Raw genomic sequence first — 22,378 nt, 5'->3', positions numbered from 1 at the left:
GCTCAAATGACTCTGTACGTAATTCAATAGTCCTTCAACCAATCAGACAAACGATCCATCGCTTCTCTATCTGTCATTCTGTTAAACCCGCAAACAGCGTGCCAGGTGGATGAGCCAGTTTGTGATTGGTCCCTGCAGATGTGTAACAGAAGGATAAAACAATAGGTTTCCAGCCTGAGCTGCAGGGCGAAATCGCCAGCAGATCAGGCTGGGTTTACCCAGTCTAGCAAAGTGCTGGATGAGCAGAAAATTACAATATAACTATATCCTTTTAAATTCCAGTCGGATACTTAAATAATCAGATTTGGACTGACAGTGTGTAACTTTGCAGATCTTTTTATGCAAAAACAGATCCATTACACGCCAAAAGAAAAGGAAATAAATACATTTAAAACGCATCATGTGGCTCCTTTAGATTCAGCGCCACGTTTTAGAATGCCCAGAAGCAAGTGCAACAGTCAAACATATCCGTCTAGCGCAGTGGTTTTCAAACCTGTCCTGGAGGACCCCCAGCCCTGCACATTTTATATGTCTCCCATATTTGGCACACCCACTTCAGGTCTTGCAGTCTCTACTAATGAGCTCATGAGTTGAATCACGTGTGTTAGACGAAGGTGACATACAAAATGTGCAGGGCTGGGGGTCCTCCAGGACAGGTTTGAAAACCACTGGTCTAGCGCATGTTTACATACAAAAACAGTGGAAATCCAGTGCTGTGGAATGCAAAAACATGTTCTGTGTGAACAGCCCCTTGATGTTGTGAATAGTTTCAGATGATATTTTTCATACAAGCTGGTAGACACTTCACTTCCGAACTTCAGACAAAATCAATGATGCTTTCATCAAACAGCTGAATGCACACAAAATATAACAGGCACTGTTATATTACAGTAATGCATGTTCCCTCAAAACAAGCAACATTTCTTCAAATGAATGCACTGTCACTTCAAAAACTGAAATACAGATCCTTCAGAGCAATGCTCTGTTCATTCAAAATAAACCATTTCTTTCCAGAAGTGGGAGCATTTATGAAACAAACACACAGAATGTAAATACTGAATCCCTCTTGACACACACTGAGTGATCTGTCGACATGTTTGAAAACTACTGTGCCCACCGACCTTCTGTTCCCTCAGACCCTAAGCCTACGCTGTAAGGAGATTACTCACTCACTCACACACACACACACACACACACACACTGGTATTGCCATTACTGTTAGGTTAATCCAAGCATGAGTTTGCAGAGCTGTGTTATGTTCTTCTGACATGCAGTGTTACATCATCAGCGAGAGTCTGACAGCATGTCAGAGTGGACGCGCAAAATCCTACTTTGCTCTAGTATTCTGAAGACTGACATTATGCATTAGCAGCAGCTTTACAACATTACTATGATTAGATAAGTAAGGGTCATGCAGCATGCTTGCCAAATAAAATAAATAGGCTACTTCATTTAATGATTGCAGTCTCAATATAAACAGTCCGCGGCTGTTTCTAGGAAGATACTGTGTTATGCATACATAACCATGTATACATTTATTTATACACCACCGGCTTTTTAAGATTTTTTATTGTTTTTAAAAGAAGTTTCTTCTGCTCACCAAGGCTTCATTTATTTGATCCAAAATACAGCAAAAACAGTAATATTGAGAAATAATAGTACAATTTAAAATAACTGTTTTCTATTTGAATATATTTTATAATGCAATTTATGTCTGTGTTGGCAAAGATGAATTTTCAGCATCATTACTCCAGTCTTTAGAGTCACATGACCCTTCTAAAATCATTATAATATGTCGATTTTAAAAGCTTTTGCATTATAAATGTCTATACTGTCACTTAATTTTGATCAATTTAATGCATCCTTGCTGAATAAACGTATTAATTTCTTGGAGAAAAAAAAACAAATTCTTACCGATCCAAAACTTTTGAATGGTAGTACAATGTTACAAAAGCTTTCTATTTCAGATAAATACTGTTCTTTTGAACTTTCTATTCATTAGAGAATCCTAAGAAACCAAAGAATATTTTAAAGATTGATAATAATCATACATTTTTCTTGAACAGCAAATCATCATATCAGAATGATTTCTGAAGGATCATGTGACGCTGAAGACTGGAGTAATGATGCTAAAAATTCATTTTTGCATCACAGGAATAAATTACATTTTAAAATATATTCACATAAAAAGCAGTTATTTTACATTTTATAATATTTCACAATATAACTCTTTTTGTGTGTATTTTTAATAAAATAAATGCAGCCTTGGTGAGCAGAAAAGACTTTTTAAAAAACAATAAAACATATTACCGTCCAAAAACTTTTGAGCGGCAGTGTAAAATCTCAATATGTAATGTTGTATGCAAATAAAATGTAATTAATTCACACAATTATATATATATATATATATATATATATATATATATATATATATATATATATATATATATATATATATATATATATATATATATATATATATATATTACTGGCCTGTAAGTGGTTGTCATATTAATTTTCTTCATAATTTTCTTTATAAATTGAACTGCATGAAAAACTAATGGTTTATTAATATGGCAAGCCAATAACAACATAACAAATATAAATGTCCAAATCATCCAGTTCAGTTTACGGACGTCCCGCCAGAACTGCAAGTGTGTTTGACTGAAGCACTAGTCCCATCTTGAGCTGCAGAAGGTGTAGGCCTAACTATCTTTTTATTGTTCTTTTACTTTTGCCTTAAAACAAATAAAATGGCTTACCTCGCAAACTGACAATGCTGCTGGGTTTTTCTTCTCATCGTGGGGCGTTGATGCAGCCCAATGTGTCGCCATTATTTCATTTCAGAGCACAAAGGTAGAGGTCCTCTGGAGCCCAACATTGAGATGAGAGAAATCAAAGAGCTATATTCCCAATAATCTAATCCACACCGTCCGATCTCTTCATGCCCGTCCAAAGTGAGGTCCTGCAGCCAAAGAAAGGTTACTTGAGAGGACACAATGAGGAACAAATACAGCGTGATGACTAAGATGAGTGTTAAATTGTCCTCTGTCAAATAGGTCTATCCCAGGCAACAACCACCAACAGGCCTCCCTAAAATGCCCATTACTATGGAACTGTACTGCTTGCAGTCTCAATATTAAACAGTCAGTGGCTGTTTCTAGGAAGATACTGTGTTATGAGATCACACATTTTTTTATACACTACCTGTCAAAACATTTTCAGATGGTAAACATTTTTAATGTTTTTAAAAGAAGTCTCTTCTGCTCACCAATGCTTCATTTATTTGATACAAAATACAGCAAAACAATAACATTTTAAAATATTTGGTTTTTAATTTGAAAATGTACTTTATTCCTGTGATCAAAGCTGAATATTCAGCATCCCTACTCCAGTCTTCAGTGTCACATGATCCTTCAGAAATCATTCTATGATTTGCTGCTCAAAAAACTTTTATTATTAGGGGTTCAAGCACGAAGTGCTGAACACCTATTGTAATTGTACTGATTTTTAGGGGTTCAAGCACGAAGTGCTGAACACCTATTGTATTTGTGCTGATTTTTATTATTAGGGGTTCAAGCACGAAGTGCTGAAACCCTATTGTAATTGTACTGATTTTTATTATTATTATTATTATTATTCTCCGATAAAACGCATCGTGCAGACCAAACCGTAAGGGCTAGAGACTTGAAACTTTACCCGAAGGTAGTCCAAAAATCGAGGAGAGGTTATCAAATTATGAGCCAGATTGGCCTATAGGTGGCGCTATAGCAATCAATTGCGAGAAAGGGCTCATAACTCCTAAACCGTTTGGTCCACAGTCAAGTGTCTTATATCATTGGAAAGCTGAGTTCTTGGCGAACAAAACGTATATCTCCGATTTTATTTCCGTCATGAAAAATTTTCCGCCATTTTGAATTTTGTTGAAAATCTACTTTTGAGAACTAGTCCCTGGTTTTTTGACCGATCGGAACCAAACCAAGATCAAAATGTTCTCTGGTGTCTACTTCTCAATAGTTATCGAAAAAAAGTTGAAATTTCGATTGATTTTTGCTAAGGGGCTTCAAAATGGACGTTCAGGGCGGAGCCTATTTTACTAAAAAGGCTATAACTCAAGAAGAAAATGAGATATCTTCACCAAACTTGGTACACATGTGTATGGGCTCAGTCTTTGGTCACGATAAAAATATCGCGACAATTGGCCACTTGGTGGCGCTATAACATGAAAAAAACACAAAAACGGCTATAACCACACGACCGCTAGTCCGATTGACTTGAAAATTGGTATGCGGTGTCATGGCACAAGGTACCATGTACTTCTATGAGGACATTGGCGTATCTCAAAAAACATGGCCGCCATAGGCCAATGAATTTTGAGCACCTATTATGTTTATGGCTCTGTAATCACGTGGTGTTGCATACATCCGCAAAATATGCATATCATATGATAGATCTCCTCATGTTGAACAACTTTGCCTCTAGGGCCATTGCTGTCAATCAAATCGTTAATTAAATATTCGTAGTTATGTTAAAAACCTACTTTTGTGAACTTGACCCTGGTTTTTTGCCCGATCAGAACCAAACAAGTCTAGGACAGTTGTCTGGACTCTCTAGATCAATTACTATCAAAAAAAAGTTGAACTTTTGCATTTGGATGGCTATAACAGGGCCATTTAAAAAAGAGGCGTGGCAAAATACACTCAAATGCCTATAAATCCTAAGGGGAAACTCAAAACTTCACGAAAATCGTTGGGTACATGTGGCATAACATGCTGATGAAGCATGCAATGTTTTAAAGAGATCGGACTATAGGTGGCGCTATAACTGTGAAAAAGCTATTAAAACCATGCATTTCCTATGGTAAATTGCCTATTTTGGCTGTAAATGGACTTTTCCATCTATTATTTTAGTGTTTAAAACCTTGCTAAATAAAACTTAGTGTCTTTAATGCCTATGTGCTTAAAAGGCCTTAAAGGCTTGAACCCCGCTAAATGCTGCTTGCAGCTTTAATTATTATTAGGGGTTCAAGCACGAAGTGCTGAAACCCTATTGTAATTGTATTGATTTTTATTATTATTATTATTATTATTATTATTATTATTATTCTTCTGCCGTAAAAGCGATCGTGCAGACCAAACCGTAAATGCTAGAGACTTCAAACTTTGTCAACAGGTAGTCCAAAAATCGAGGAGAGGTTATCAAATTATGAGCCAGATTGGCCCATAGGTGGCGCTATAGCAACCAAAAGCGCGAAAGGGCTCATAACTCCTAAACCGTTGCTCCTAAGGGTCAAGTGTCTTATATCATTGGAAAGCTGAGACCATGACGAACAAAACGTATATCTCCGATTTCATTTCCGTCATGAAAATTTGTCCGCCATTTTGAATTTTGTCGAAAATCTACTTTTGCGAACTAGTCCCTGGTTTTTTGACCAATCGGAACCAAACCAGTGCAGAAATGTTCTCTGGAGACTGAATATCAATATTCATTGAAAAAAAGTTGAAATTTCGATTCATGTTTGCTAAAGGGCGTCAAAATGGATGTTCAGGGCGGAGCCTATTTTACTAATAAGGCTATAACTCAAGAAGGAAATGAGATATCGTCACCAAACTTGGTACACATATTTATGGGCTCAGTCCTTGGTCACGATAAAAAGATCGCGACGATTGGCCACATGGTGGCGCTATAACATGAAAAAAACATAAAAAGGGGTATAACCACCTGACCGTTAGTCTTATTGACTTGAAAATGGGAAAGCAGTGTCTTGGCCCAAGACCCCATGTATGTCTATGAGAACATCGGCGTATCTCAAAAAACATGGCCGCTATCGGCCAATGAAGTTTGAGCACCTATAAGACAAGGTTAACGGAGGCTGATCGGAACAAAACTTGATGGGCATGTTTGACTCATGGCCCTAGAGGTCTGTAAGAATTTTGAAAGAAATCGGCCACTAGTTGGCGCTAAAGATTTGTATGGCTCTGTAATCACGTGGTGTGGCACCCATCCACAAAATATGCATATCATGTGATAGATCTCCTCATACTGAACAACTTTGCCTCTAGAACCATTGCTGTCAGTCAAATCATTAATTCAATATTTGCAATTATGTTAAATACCTACTTTTGCGAACTAGTCCCTGGTTTTTTGCCCAATCGGAACCAAACCAGTGCCAAAATGTTCTCTGTAGTCTGAATATCAATATTCATTGAGAAAAAGTTGAAATTTCGATTTACGGTTGCTAAGGGGTGGAAAAAGAATGTTGTGGGCGGAGCCTATTTTACTAAAAAGGCTATAACTTAAAAAGGAAATGAGATATCTTCACCAAACTTGGTACACATGTGTATGGGCTCATTTTTTGGTCTCGAATAAAAAAATCGCGACGTTTGACCAGTTGGTGGCGCTATAATGTGAAAAAAACAACGACCGCTAGTCCGATTGACCTGAAAATTGTAATGCAGTGTCTTGGCCCAAGTTACTATATAAGTCTATGAGGACATTGGTGTATCTCAAAAAACATGGCCGCCATCAGCCAATGAATTTTGAGCACCTATTAGATGGGGTTAACGGAGGTCGATCGGAACGAAACTCAGTGGACATGTTTGACTCATGGTCCTAGAGGTCTGTAAGAATTTTTAAAGAAATCAGCCACTAGTTGGCGCTAACCCAAAAGGGAAGCTCAAAAATTCACGAAAATTGTTGGGCATATGTGGCATGACATGCTGATGAAGCATGCAAAGTTTTAAAGAGATCGGACTATAGGTGGCGCTATAACTGTTAAAAAGCTTTAAAAACCATGCATTTCCTATGGTAAATTGCCTATATTGGCTGTAAATTGACTTTTTCATCTATTATTTCAGTGTTTAATATCTTGCTAAATAAAACTTAATGTCTTTAATGCCTCAGTGCTTAAACGCCCTTAAATGCTTGAACCCCGCTCAAATGCTGCTTGCAGCTTTAATTATTATTATTATTATTATTCTTCTGCCGTAAAAGCGATCGTGCAGACCAAACCGTAAAGGCTAGAGACTTCAAACTTTGTCAACAGGTAGTCCAAAAATCGAGGAGAGGTTATCAAATTATGAGCCAGATTGGCCCATAGGTGGCGCTATAGCAACCAAAAGCGCGAAAGGGCTCATAACTCCTAAACCGTTTGGTCCACACTCAAGTGTCTTATATCATTGGAAAGCTGAGACCATGACGAACAAAACGTATATCTCCGATTTCATTTCCGTCATGAAAATTTTTCCGCCATTTTGAATTTTGTCGAAAATCTACTTTTGCGAACTAGTCCCTGGTTTTTTGACCAATCGGAACCAAACCAGTGCAGAAATGTTCTCTGGAGACTGAATATAAATATTCATTGAAAAAAAGTTGAAATTTCGATTCATGTTTGCTAAAGGGTGTCAAAATGGACGTTCAGGGCGGAGCCTATTTTACTAATAAGGCTATAACTCAAGAAGGAAATGAGATATCTTTACCAAACTTGGTACACATATTTATGAGCTCAGTCCTTGGTCACGTTAAAAAGATCGCGACGATTGGCCTCATGGTGGCGCTATAACATGAAAAAAACATAAAAAGGGGTATAACCACCTGACCGTTAGTCTTATTGACTTGAAAATGGGAAAGCAGTGTCTTGGTCCAAGGCTTCATGTATGTCTATGAGAACATTGGCGTATCTCAAAAAACATGGCCGCTATCGGCCAATGAAGTTTGAGCACCTATAAGACAAGGTTAACGGAGGCTGATCGGAACAAAACTTGATGGGCATGTTTGACTCATGGCCCTAGAGGTCTGTAAGAATTTTTAAAGAAATCGGCCACTAGTTGGCGCTAAAGATTTGTATGGCTCTGTAATCACGTGGTGTGGCACCCATCCACAAAATATGCATATCATGTGATAGATCTCCTCATACTGAACAACTTTGCCTCTAGAACCATTGCTGTCAGTCAAATCATTAATTCAATATTTGCAATTATGTTAAATACCTACTTTTGCGAACTAGTCCCTGGTTTTTTGCCCAATCGGAACCAAACCAGTGCCAAAATGTTCTCTGTAGTCTGAATATCAATATTCATTGAGAAAAAGTTGAAATTTCGATTTACGGTTGCTAAGGGGTGGAAAAAGAATGTTGTGGGCGGAGCCTATTTTACTAAAAAGACTATAACTCAAGAAGGAAATGAGATATCTTCACCAAACTTGGTACACATGTGTATGGGCTCATTCTTTGGTCTCGATAAAAAAATCGCGACGTTTGACCAGTTGGTGGCGCTATAATGTGAAAAAAACAACGACCGCTCGTCCGATTGACCTGAAAAATGGTATGCAGTGTCTTTGCCCAAGTTACTATATAAGTCTATGAGGACATTGGTGTATCTCAAAAAACATGGCCGCCATCAGTCAATGAATTTTGAGCACCTATTAGATGGGGTTAACGGAGGTCGATCGGAACCAAACTCAGTGGACATGTTTGACTCATGGTCCTAGAGGTCTGTAAGAATTTTGAAAGAAATCGGCCACTAGTTGGCGCTAACCCAAAAGGGAAGCTCAAAAATTCACGAAAATTGTTGGGCATATGTGGCATGACATGCTGATGAAGCATGCAAAGTTTTAAAGAGATCGGACTATAGGTGGCGCTATAACTGTTAAAAAGCTTTAAAAACCATGCATTTCCTATGGTAAATTGCCTATATTGGCTGTAAATTGAATTTTTCATCTATTATTTCAGTGTTTAATATCTTGCTAAATAAAACTTAATGTCTTTAATGCCTCAGTGCTTAAACGCCCTTAAATGCTTGAACCCCGCTCAAATGCTGCTTGCAGCTTTAATTATTATTATTATTCTCCGCTAAAACGCATCGTGCAGACCAAACCGTAAAGCGTGGAACTTTGAAACTTTACCCGAAGGTAGTCCTCAATTTGGGGAGAACCTCAGAAAGTATGACCCCGATTGGCCAATAGGTGGCGCTACAGCGACCAAATGCGCAAAAAGGGTCATAACTCCTAAACCCTTTGGTCCACAATCAAGTGTCTTATATCATTGGAAAGCTGAGTCCTTGGTGAACAAAACGTATATCTCCGATTTCATTTCCGTCATGAAAATTTTTCCGCCATTTTGAATTTTGTCGAAAAACTACTTTTGCGAACTAGTCCCTGGTTTTTTGACCGATTGAAACCAAACCAGTGGCAAAATGTTCTCTGTAGTCTGAATATCAATATTCATTGAGAAAAAGTTGAAATTTCGATTCACGGTTGCTAAGGGGTGGAAAAAGAATGTTGTGGGCGGAGCCTATTTTACTAAAAAGGCTATAACTCAAGAAGGAAATGAGATATCTTCACCAATCTTGGTAAACATGTGTATGGGCTCATTCTTTGGTCACGATAAAAAAATTGCGACGATTGGCCACTTGGTGGCGCTAAAATGTGAAAAAAACCTGTAAATAGCTATAACCACACGACCGCTAGTCCGATTGACCTGAAAATTGGTATGCAGTGTCTTGGTCCAAGTCCCCATGTATTTCTATGAGGACATTGCCGTATCTAAAAAAACATGGCCGCCATCGGCCAATGAAGTTTGAGCACCTATTAGATGGGGTTAACAGAGGTCGATCGGAACGAAACTCGGTGGGCATGTTTGACTCATGGTCCTAGAGGTCTGTAAGAATTTTGAAAGAAATCGGCCACTAGTTGGCGCTAACTCAAAAGGGAAGCTCAAAAATTCATGAAAATTGTTGGGTATATGTGGCATAACATGCTGATGAAGCATGCAAAGTTTTAAAGAGATTGGACTATAGGTGGCGCTATAACTGTTAAAAAGCTATAAAAACCATGCATTTCCTATGTTAAATTGCCTATATTGACTGTAAATGGACTTTTCCATCTATTATTTTAGTGTTTAAAATCTTGCTAAATAAAACTTAATGTCTTTAATGCCTATGTGCTTTAAAGGCCTTAAAGGCTTGAACCCCGCTTAATGCTGCTTGCAGCTTTAATTATTATTATTATTCTGCCGTAAAACTCATCGTGCAGACCAAACCGTAAATGCTAGAGACTTCAAACTTTGTCAATAGGTAGTCCAAAAATCGAGGAGAGGTTATCAAATTATGAGCCAGATTGGCCAATAGGTGGCGCTACAGCAACCAAAAACGCGAAATGGCTCATAACTCCTAAACCGTTCATCCTAAGGGTCAAGTGTCTTATATCATTGGAAAGCTGAGACCTTGGCGAACAAAACGTATATCTCCGATTTCATTTCCGGTATGCAAATTTTTCCGCCATTTTGAATTTTGTCAAAAACCTACTTTTGCGAACTAGTCCCTGGTTTTTTGACATATCAGAACCAAACCAGTGCCAAAATGTTCTCACTAGACTGAGTATCAATAATTATCAAAAAAAAGTTGAAATTTTGACTCATGAACGAAAAGGGGCGTGGAAATGTACATTTAAGGCGGAGCCTATTTTACTAAAGAGGCTATAACTCCAGCAAGAAATGAGATATCTTCACCAAACTTGGTACACATGTTTATGGGCTCAGTTTTTGGTCACGATAAAAAAAATCGCGACGATTGGCCACTTGGTGGCGCTATAACATGGAAAAAACACAAAAAAGGCTATAACCACGCGACCGCTAGTCCGATTGACTTGAAAATTGGTAAGCAGTGTCTTGGCCCAAGGTACCATGTCTGTCTATGAGAACATTGGCGTATCTAAAAAAACATGGCCGCCATCGGCCAATGAAATTTGAGCACCTATTAGACAGGGTTAACGGAGGTCGACCAGAACGAAACTCAGTAGGCATGTTTGACTCATGGTCCTAGAGGTCTGTAAGAATTTTGAAAGAAATCGGCCACTAGTTGGCGCTAACGAGTTTTATGGCTCTGCAATCACGTGGTGTTGCACACATCGGCAAAATATGCATATCATATGATAGATCTCCTCATGTTGAACAACTTTGCCTCTAGAACCATTTCAGTCAATCAAATTGTTAAATAAATATTTGCAATAATGTTAAAAACCTACTTTTGCGAACTAGTCCCTGGTTTTTTGCGCAATCAGAACCAAACCAGTCTAGGACAATTCTCTGGACTCTCTAGATCAATAATTATCAAAAAAAAGTTGATTTCTTGCATTTGGATGGCTATAACAGAGCCATTTAGAAAAGAGGCGTGGCAAAATACACTCAAAAGCCTATAAATCCTAAGAGGAAACTCAAAACTTCACGAAAATTGTTGGGTATATGTGGCATAACATGTTGAAGACACATGCAATGTTTTATGGAGATCGGAGTATAGGGGGCGCTATAAGTGTTAAAAAGCTTTGAAAACCATGTATTCCCTATGGTGAATTGCCTGTAAATGGTATTTTCCATCTCTGTAATCAGGTGGGGTTAAAACAGCCACATAATATGCATATATTATGATAGATCTTCTCATACTGAACAACTTTGCCTCTAAACTAGTCCTAGGTTTTTTGCCTGATCGGAACCAAAACACAGCAGTATGATTCTCTGCACTCTCCTGATCAATTCATATTTAGACTTTATAAAGTCACTATTATAATATTTAAAATCACATTTTGTCAGTTTATCACTTCATTTCACCTGATATCTCTCAAATTCATTCAGTGCTTAAAAACCTTTCATGCAAAAGGCGTCAAATGCTTAAAGACCTTAAATGGCTTGAACCCCGCTAAATGCTGCTCGCAGCTTTAATTATTATTATTATTATTATTATTATTATTATTCTCCGATAAAATGCATCGTGCAGACCAAACCGTAAGGGCTAGAGACTTCAAACTTTACCCGAAGGTAGTCCAAAAATCGAGGAGAGGTTATCAAATTATGAGCCAGATTGGCCTATAGGTGGCGCTATAGCAATCAATTGCGAGAAAGGGCTCATAACTCCTAAACCGTTTGGTCCACACTCAAGTGTCTTATATCATTGGAAAGCTGAGTCCTTGGCGAACAAAACGTTTATCTCCGATTTCATTTCCGTCATGAAAATTTTTCCGCCATTTTGAATTTTATCAAAAACCTACTTTTGCAAACTAGTCCCTGGTTTTTTGACATATCGGAACCAAACCAGTGTCAAAATGTTCTGTCTAGTCTGAATATCAATAATTATCAAAAAAAAGTTGAAATTTTGATTCATTTTTGCTAAGGGGCTTCAAAATGGACGTTCAGGGCGGAGCCTATTTTACTAAAAAGGCTATAACTCAAGAAGGAAATTAGATATCTTCACTAAACTTGGTACACATGTGTATGGGCTCAATATTTGGTCACGATAAAAATATCGCGACAGTTGGCCACTTGGTGGCGCTATAACATGAAAAAAACACAAAAACGGCTATAACCACACGACCGCTAGTCCGATTGACTTGAAAATTGGTATGCGGTGTCGTGGCCCAAGGTACCATGTATGTCTATGAGGACATTGGCGTATCTCAAAAAACATGGCCGCCATAGGCCAATGAAATTTGAGCACCTATTATGTTTATGGCTCTGTAATCACGTGGTGTTGCATACATCCGCAAAATATGCATATCATATGATAGATCTCCTCATGTTGAACAACTTTGCCTCTAGGGCCATTGCTGTCAATCAAATCATTAATTAAATATTCGTAATTATGTTAAAAACCTACTTTTGTGAACTTGACCCTGGTTTTTTGCCCGATCAGAACCAAACAAGTCTAGGACAGTTGTCTGGACTCTTTAGATCAATAACTATCAAAAAAAAGTTGAACTTTTGCATTTGGATGGCTATAACAGGGCCATTTAAAAAAGAGGCGTGGCAAAATACACTCAAATGCCTATAAATCCTAAGGGGAAACTCAAAACTTCACGAAAATCGTTGGGTATATGTGGCATGACATGCTGATGAAGCATGCAATGTTTTAAAGAGATCGGACTATAGGTGGCGCTATAACTGTGAAAAAGCTATAAAAACCATGCATTTCCTATGGTAAATTGCCTATATTGGCTGTAAATGGACTTTTCCATCTATTATTTTAGTGTTTAAAACCTTGCTAAATAAAACTTAGTGTCTTTAATGCCTATGTGCTTAAAAGGCCTTAAAGGCTTGAACCCCGCTTAAATGCTGCTTGCAGCTTTAATTATTATTAGGGGTTCAAGCACGAAGTGCTGAAACCCTATTGTAATTGTACTGATTTTTATTATTATTATTCTGCCGTAAAACTCATCGTGCAGACCAAACCGTAAGGGCTAGAGACTTGAAACTTGGCCAATAGGTAGTCCAAAAATCGAGGAGAGGTTATCAAATTATGAGCCAGATTGGCCAATAGGTGGCGCTACAGCAACCAAAAACGCGAAATGGCTCATAACTCTTAAATCGTTCGTCCAAAGGGTCAAGTGTCTTATATCATTGGAAAGCTGAGACCTTGGCAAACAAAACGTATATCTCCGATTTCATTTCCGGTATGCAAATTTTTCCGCCATTTTGAATTTTGTCAAAAACCTACTTTTGCGAACTAGTCCCTGGTTTTTTGACATATCGGAACCAAACCAGTGCCAAAATGTTCTCTCTAGTCTGAATATCAATAATTATCAAAAAAAAGTTGAAATTTTGACTCATGGACGAAAAGGGGTGTGGAAATGTACATTTAAGGCGGAGCCTATTTTACTAAAGAGGCTATAACTCAAGAAGGAAATGAGATATCTTCACCAAACTTGGTACGCATGTGTATGGGCTCATTCTGAGGTCAGGATAAAAAAAATGTGAAGATTGACCACTTGGTGGCGCTATAATGTGGAAAAAACATGAAATTAGCTATAACCACGCGACCGCTAGTCCGATTGACCTGAAAATTGGTATGCCGTGTCTTGGCCCAAGCTACCATGTATGTGTATGAGGACATTGGTGTGTCTCAAAAAACATGGCGGCCATAGACCAATGAATTTTGAGCACCTATTAGACAAGGTTAATGGAGGTTGAATGGAACGAAACTCAGTGGGCATGTTTGACTCATGGTCCTAGAGGTCTGTAAGAATTTTGAAAGAAATCGGCCACTAGTTGGTGCTAACGAGTTTTATGGCTCTGAAATCACGTGGTGTTGCACATATCCATGAAATATGCATATCATATGATAGATCTCCTCATGATGAACAACTTTGCCTCTAGAACCATTGCTGTCAATCAAATTATTAATTAAATTTTTGTAATTATGTTAAAAACCTACTTTTGCGAACTAGTCCCTGGTTTTTTGCCCAATCAGAACCAAACCAGTCTAGGATAATTCTCTGGACTCTCTAGATTAATAATTATCAAAAAAAAGTTGATTTTTTGCATTTGCATGGCTATAACAGGGCCATTTAGAAAAGAGGCGTGGCAAAATACGCTCAAAAGCCTATAAATCCTAAGGGGAAACTCAAAACTTCACGAAAATTGTTGGGTATATGTGGCATAACATGTTGAAGACGCATGCAAAGTTTCATGGAGATCGGAGTATAGGTGGCGCTATAAGTGTTAAAAAGCTTTGAAAACCATGTATTCCCTATGGTGAATTGCCTGTATTGGCTATAAATGGTATTTTCCATCTCTGTAATCAGGTGGGGTTAAAACAGCCACATAATATGCATATATTATGATAGATGTTCTCATACTGAACAACTTTGCCTCAAGAACCAATACTGTCAATCAAATCTTTATTTAAATATTCACAACTATGTTAAAAACCTCGTTTTGCAAACTAGTCCTTGGTTTTTTGCCTGATCGGAACCAAACCACAGCAGTATGATTCTCTGGACTCTCCTGATCAATAGTTGTCAAAAACATGTTGAACTTTACACTTTAGGTAGCTATAACAGGATCATTTGGAGAATAGGTGTGGTAAAACATGCTCAAAAGCCTATTAATCCTGAAAGAAAAATCAAAATTTCACAAAAATAGGTAGGCAAATGCAACATGTGACTCTAAAGAAGCATGCAACTTTTCATGGAGATCGGGCGTTAGATGCCTCTATAACAGTAAAAAAGGTGACAGTGCAAATGCGTATATGGCATATTACCTAAAATTGCCACCGGAGGCCAGCAGAGGACCAGTCATTGGTTCATTCTGTCCACTGAGCATAAACTTTAAAAAACATTATAATAGCATTTCAAATTATATTTTGTCAGTGTTACCAATTAATTTGTTCATTTGATTTATGTTTCACAAATAATTATTATATTACAATAAAAATAATGCCGGAAAATGTTTTAAAATGGGAAAACCTGGAATAAGCTAGTTGTTACCTATCATTTATTTCAAATATCTGTATCTTCAACAATATGTGCATGTGAGAAAAGCATGTTTGATTGCATTAACTTGGAAAATGTGCTCATTTAAAATGAAAATGAGTGGTGCTCTGCTGCCACCTGCTGGTTAATATAGTCATTTTGTCATACTATTTACTGATCATGTTCTATAATTCCTATTTAGACAATGTAAAGTCACTTTTACAACATTTACAATCACATTTTGTCAAAATAATTTATTTCAAATATATCTGCAACTAAATTAAAGTTTAAATGAGTTAACATGAAAAATGTGCCTATTACATATTCCTTACAATTACAATTACAAAACCACCAGAGGGCAGCAGAAGACCACTCATTGGTTCATTCTGCTCACAAAGCATATAAATAAACGTTTTAAAATCATTAAAATAATATTGCAAATAAAATGTTCTCAATGTTTGCCAGTTTGATGTGTTTTTTTTAACAATAATATTACATTACAAATAAAATAACACCTGAAATTAAAGGGGAAAACAATGACTAAGCAATTTGTTATCTATCATTTATTTCAAATATCTATATAAGCATTATTTAATTTATTCATATGTAAAACAGAAGTGTGTGTGTGTGTGTGTGTGTGTGTGTGTGTGTGTGTGTGTGTGTGTGTGTGTGTGTGTGTGTGTCTGTCATGCTAGCAAACAGCATTTGCAACATGCTACACACGCTAGCAGTGATTAGTAAAGTGTTAAATCAGGCAAAGAACATAGTAAGAACTCTATAAACATTATAGTAACCATCTGTGACAACTAACAACTGACAAGCAACACCATAACAACCATCAAGAACAACCTAGCAACCACCTAGCAGCATGTTAATCCTGTTAGCAAAGTAAAATAGTAATTTTGTCATACTATTTATTAATATTGTTCTATAATTCATATTTGGACTTAATAAAGTCACTATTATAATATTTAAAATCACATTTTGCCATTTTATCACTTCATTTCACCTGATATCTCTCAAATTCATTCAGTGCTTAAAAACCTTTCATGCAAAAGGTGTCAAATGCTTAAAGACCTTAAATGGCTTGAACCCCGCTAAATGCTGCTCGCAGCTTTAATTATTATTATTATTATTCTGCCGTAAAACTCATCGTGCAGACCAAACCGTAAGGGCTAGAGACTTGAAACTTGGCCAATAGGTAGTCCAAAAATCGAGGAAAGGTTATCAAATTATGAGCCAGATTGGCCTATAGGTGGCGCTATAGCAATCAATTGCGCAAAAGGGCTCATAACTCCTAAACCGTTTGGTCCACACTCAAGTGTCTTATATCATTGGAAAGCTGAGACCTTGGCGAACAAAACGTATATCTCCGATTTCATTTCCGTCATGAAAATTTTTCCGCCATTTTGAATTTTGTCAAAAACCTACTTTTGCGAACTAGTCCCTGGTTTTTTGACATATTGGAACCAAACCAGTGCCAAAATGTTCTGTCTAGTCTGAATATCAATAATTATCAAAAAAAAGTTGAAATTTTGACTCAAGGACGAAAAGGGGCGTGGAAATGTACATTTAAGGCGGAGCCTATTTTACTAAAGAGGCTATAACTCAAGAAGGAAATGAGATATCTTCACCAAACTTGGTACACATGTGTAGGGGCTCATTTTGAGGTCAGGATAAAAAAAATGTGAAGATTGACCACTTGGTGGCGCTATAATGTGGAAAAAACATGAAAATAGCTATAACCACGCGACCGCTAGTCCGATTGACCTGAAAATTGGTATGCAGTGTCTTGGCCCAAGGTACCATGTATGTGTATGAGGACATTGGTGTATCTCAAAAAACATGGCCGCCATAGACCAATGAATTTTGAGCACCTACTAGACAAGGTTAATGGAGGCTGATCGGAACGAAACTCAGTTGGCATGTTTGACTCATGGTCTTAGAGGTTTGTAAGAATTTTGAAAGAAATCGGCCACTAGTTGGCACTAACGAGTTTTCTGGCTCTGCAATCACGTGGTGTTGCACACATCGGCAAAATATGCATATCATATGATAGATCTCCTCATGTTGAACAACTTTGCCTCTGGAACCATTGCTGTCAATCAAATCATTAATTAAATTTTCGTAATTATGTTAAAAACCTACTTTTGCGAACTAGTCCCTGGTTTTTTACCCAATTGGAACCAAACCAGTCTAGGACAATTCTATAGACTGTCTAGGTAAATAATTATTGAAAAAAAGTTGAACTTTTGCATTTGGATGGCTATAACAGGGCCATTTAGAAAAGAGGCGTGGCAAAATACACTCAAAAGCCTATAAATCCTAAAGGGAAACTCAAAACTTCACGAAAATTATTGGGTATATGTGGCATAACATGTTGAAGACACATGCAAAGTTTTATGGAGATCGGAATATAGGGGGCGCTATAAGTGTTAAAAAGCTTGGGAAAGCATGTATTCCCTATGGTGAATTGCCTGTATTGGCTGTAAATGGTTTTCCATCTTGTTAATCAGGTGGCGTTAAAACAGCCACATAATATGCATATATTATGATAGATCTTCTCATACTGAACAACTTTGCCTCTATAACCAATACTGTCAATTAAATATTTATTTAAATATTCACAATTATGTTAAAAACCTCGTTTTGCCTTGGTTTTTTTGCCTGATCGGAACCAAACCACAGCAGTATGATTCTCTGGACTCTCCTGATCAATAGTTATCAAAAACATGTTGAACTTTACACTTTGGGGAGCTATAACAGGGTCATTTGGAGAATAGGTGTGGTAAAACATGCTCAAAAGCATATTAATACTGAACGAAAACTCAAAACTTCACAAAAATAGGTGGTGTGTGTGTGTGTGTGTGTGTGTGTGTGTGTGTGTCTCTGTCTGTCTGTCTGTCTGTCTGTCTGTCTGTCTGTCTGTCATGCTAGCAAACAGCACTTCCAACATGCTACACATGCTAGCAGTGATTAGCTAAGTGTTAAATCAGGCAAATAACATAGAACTCTATAAACATTATAGTAACCATCTGTGACAACTAACAACTGCCTAGCAACACCATAACAACCATCAAGAACAACCTAGCAACCACATAGCAACATGTTTATCATGTTAGCAAAGTAAAATAGTAATTTTGTCGTACTATAGATTAATATTGTTCTATAATTCATATTTAGACTTTAAAAAGTCACTACTATAATATTTAAAATCACATTTTGTCAGTTTTTCACTTCATTTCACCTGATATCTCTCAAATTCATTCAGTGCTTAAAAACCTTTCATGCAAAAGGCGTCAAATGCTTAAAGACCTTAATTATTATTATTATTATTATTATCATCATCAATTTTGAAAGGATTATTTAATGAATAGAAAAGTTTAAAAGAACAGCATTTATCTGAAATGTAAAGCTTTTGTAGCATTATAAATGTGTATACTGTCACTTGATCAATTTAACACATCCTTGCTGAATAATGAATGAATTTCAGTTCTTTCCCAAAAAATGATATAATAATAATTCTTACCGACCCCAAACTTTTGAACGGTAGTACAATGTTGCAAAAGCTTTCTATTTCAGATGAATACTGTTCTTTAAATAATGTTTCTTGAGCAGCAAATCAACATATTAGAAGGATTTCTGAAAGATCATGTGACACTGAAGACTAGAGTAACATTGAATGCTGAAAATGTATCTTTGCATCACAGAAATAAATTACATTTTATATATTACAATAAAAATGCTTTTTTACATTTTAATTATATTTCACCATATAACTTTGCGAGGTAGGATAATATGGAACCGTACAATAAAAGTGTAATAGTCAACATATGAATATTGTAGAGTAGCACAAATAGATTATATAGTTGTAGAGTATACAGTTGGCTAGCCTATAACGTAGTCTAGTAGTATAGAGTATGAAAACGTACAGTAGATTATGGTAAACTAGTATGGCAAAACAAAGCGGGGTAGAAAACAAAACTTCTTTGGTTGGAGCATAGGCTACTATATCATTGAGATAATAAAGCAAAATTATGATTTGACCTGCTTTTAACACTACAGTTTACCAGCGAAGGCTGACATACTCATTGTCATCTGACATACTGCCCTGCACACCATGCGTTTCTATGGAGGGACCCGTGGTAGCTATTTGAGACTAAATGAGCAGGGTGCGCACTGGTTAGTCCCGATTTAACACCATGTGCTGTCATGAGCTGAAAATCTGCCGTTTGAATGCATGCAGGGTGTTTGATAACAGGCGTGAGTGGCTGTTATCATTCTCTATGTAAACAATCATAAAGCCATCAATTCGATCTGAATGTCCTCCGTTCATCTGATCATCTTCACTTTATTTTTTCTTACATGGCAACAGTAGGCTAAACAACAATAGTAAGAGAAAGGGGTCAGTAAGACACCTACCTGTTCCAGTTATTAGATGACCATGAATCATAATGCATCGTTTCTCTGCCAAACACGCGAATAATATCCAAATATCCAATGCGCTGAAAACGATTTTCAATCTATCGACAAGAGATTATTTGCACTAATCCACAGCCAAATAAGCAGCTTCATGATGAAAGAAAAACACACAGAAATCACAGAATCTAGCTGATACAGACGCGAAGAATGAGTAGCGTTTAAAACGCGGCGCACGTATGTATCAACGATTTGAACGCGAACAGTTTGATCTCGGTTTCTTCCAGTTGGCGGCGCGACAGTTACTAGTGATGTCCGATTCGCGAACGAGTCGTTCTTTTGACTCGGTTCTTTTTATTGATTCGTTTGAATCGATTTTAAAGCATAAATCTCTCCTGGAAGTTGAAGATAGGTGTCCCGTATAACAGTTTACCATGGTAGTATCCACCACAATACCAGTTACTATAGAAGGCTAGCCTGCTACAATTAAAAATCCACACCATTAAAAATAAACCAAAAAGAAAAGAGCTGTTTTGAAAAGTTCCAGTCATAATATATGATTCATAATATGATTTTATAAAAGTAGCCTACGATAACAATGAATGTAATATAAATATGTATGATTTCCATGTTGGCCAGGGTGGTAACATAATTAACACAGCACTTGACACAACCTTAAGCCTAAACAATAGCCAATTGCAGATAGGCCCTATATGGGCTAACTTAAATATTTTTTAAAAAGCGAAACGTAAAATATCTCGCGGAGACCTCTTCTGTCACCACTTCTGAGTTTTGATTCAAATGATTTGGTGAATCTGTTCCTTTGAATTCCCAAATTGACACGAATCGTTCGAACGAACCGATTCGCTTAAAGACTCGGACTTCCCAAAGCCAAATACATTTGCTACATTGACTGGCGTTCAGTTACTCCGAAGCCCCGCCCCCTCCGACTGCCCGCCGGCTTGTTGCCCAATAGCATGCGATATTCAAATATGCTGGTCGACTTCAACCAACCGGATTTGTTCTTACATAAGAGGCACATGCGTATGTATTCTCTGCTCAATTACTTACAGTCACTATTAATGCGGATTGTGCTTGTGTAATTCACTAGTGGCTCAGAAACCTGTTTTTAAAGCCTGATTTGCAATTTGTGTTATGTTCTACTCTCAGTAAATGTTTTAGAGATATTATCAAGATCATGCTGTAAACATTTTGTTCTCTTGAAAGCTCTATTTGGAAGTAATTGACATTTCCAGAAAGTCATATCTTCCTTTTTTTCTGTTGGGTTTAATTAAAATGATCAGATCCTCTTCCAAGAGTTAAGTCCAAACACTAGTTCTCAGTATTTTATGTAATAAGGATTAAACAAATCCCGTTCTTCAAAGCAGTATCATGAAAGTTTTCACAAGTGAAGTAGCCTCCGCCTAAAAACATGACATTACAATATTAAATGTATCTTGGAATTGTAATTCCGTTAGGATATTCTAAGCTCTGCATGCTGATTAAACTTTCTTACTATACACACACTACCTTTCAAAATAAATTGTACACTTAGAGATAATCAGCTGGTCATAGCTTATCTGAAAAAAAGGCAGCTTACAATCCTATAACAACATTTCTGAAATTCCAACAGCATCTTTCTTGGTTTAAATTTTACCACAAATTCTTTCTTGGTAACATTTCCTTTCCCAAACGTTATCGTGACAGAGTATGGATGCAGCGTGGAGCTTTAGGACAAAGGCAATGGAGGGCAGTGTTTTGTTTGCTTCTTTCCACCACAATGCATCAGGAACAATGGGACAACTCTTGTGACCCATTCTGAAATAAAAGGCTGCTGAATCTCAAAGAACAGCTTTTCTCCTATTGTTCGGAGGCCTGCTGCACCATTGACCAAGACAATGTAAGGTTTACTAGCATTTGGTTAGATATCCTAGTTGATAAACAACAACAGCAACATCACTATTAGCTACTACACATATTGATTGAGGGAATCATTAATAATGCGTTTCTTTGACTGGCACCTCACCGGCAATAATTCGGCAATAATTTAATAATTCGCAGAGAGTGACTAGCACTCTGTTGAGAATTTCGTCCATTTAGGGCTACTGTATAAACATGACAGTGCAAAATGGCGAATTCACTGTAAGGGCACCTGCGGTGTATGTAGATTTTCATATATTTTACCTTTAATCTACACTGCTCTGTCCCTCCTTGTAAAAACGGTCTGATGGTTTCCGGGTTCTATAAAGCCGATCCCTCAAGAATACACAATGGGCTCAGACAGGCCCAGTGTGTTGTGATAACCGCCTAGTGCACATGTTTCGGAAACCCCTTAACTTTACCGGTAGTCTGTAAAGACTACAGATCTAGTGATCGTTACTGAATGTCACTTTTTGTATTTTTAGAACAATTATAGCCAAATATCTGTCACAAGAACTATTAACCCAAAACGAACACTAAACATTTGCTTTTCTATAGTAGCCAAATCAAACACATATCCAAGTCTGTAGATAAACAAGCATGTAGATAAACTATACATAAAAGCTCTAATCAAAGAATAATTTACACTAATTCCAAGTTGGCTGTTGAGATTTTTAAAAAGTTTGTAACGTTAGGTGTTTGTTGGATAACGTTAAGTATAAATGAGCATTTAACAAACTGGTTTGCAAAGCCAAACAGTATTGTCATTTGTTTACTTCCTTGCTACATACGATTAACAATACAA

At 37.1% G+C, this 22,378-nt stretch overlaps 1 protein-coding gene across 1 annotated transcript in view; it reads right to left on the bottom strand.

Annotated features, from left to right (window-relative positions):
- The window catches only part of LOC137063551 (rho GTPase-activating protein 21), a 171,218-nt gene extending 151,274 nt beyond the window's left edge, over positions 1–19,944 (bottom strand). The window contains 2 exon segments of the mRNA XM_067434784.1: positions 2,763–2,965; positions 19,657–19,944. Coding sequence (XP_067290885.1) covers positions 2,763–2,834 — 72 coding nt within the window. The 5' untranslated portion in view covers positions 2,835–2,965; positions 19,657–19,944.
- Between the last annotated feature and the right edge of the window lie 2,434 nt (positions 19,945–22,378).

Source organism: Pseudorasbora parva, chromosome 24 (genome assembly GCF_024679245.1).
Source record: "Pseudorasbora parva isolate DD20220531a chromosome 24, ASM2467924v1, whole genome shotgun sequence".
NCBI lineage: Eukaryota > Metazoa > Chordata > Actinopteri > Cypriniformes > Gobionidae > Pseudorasbora > Pseudorasbora parva.
The sequence above is the reverse complement of the archived record's forward strand: the minus strand, read 5'-3'. Positions and strand labels throughout refer to the sequence as shown.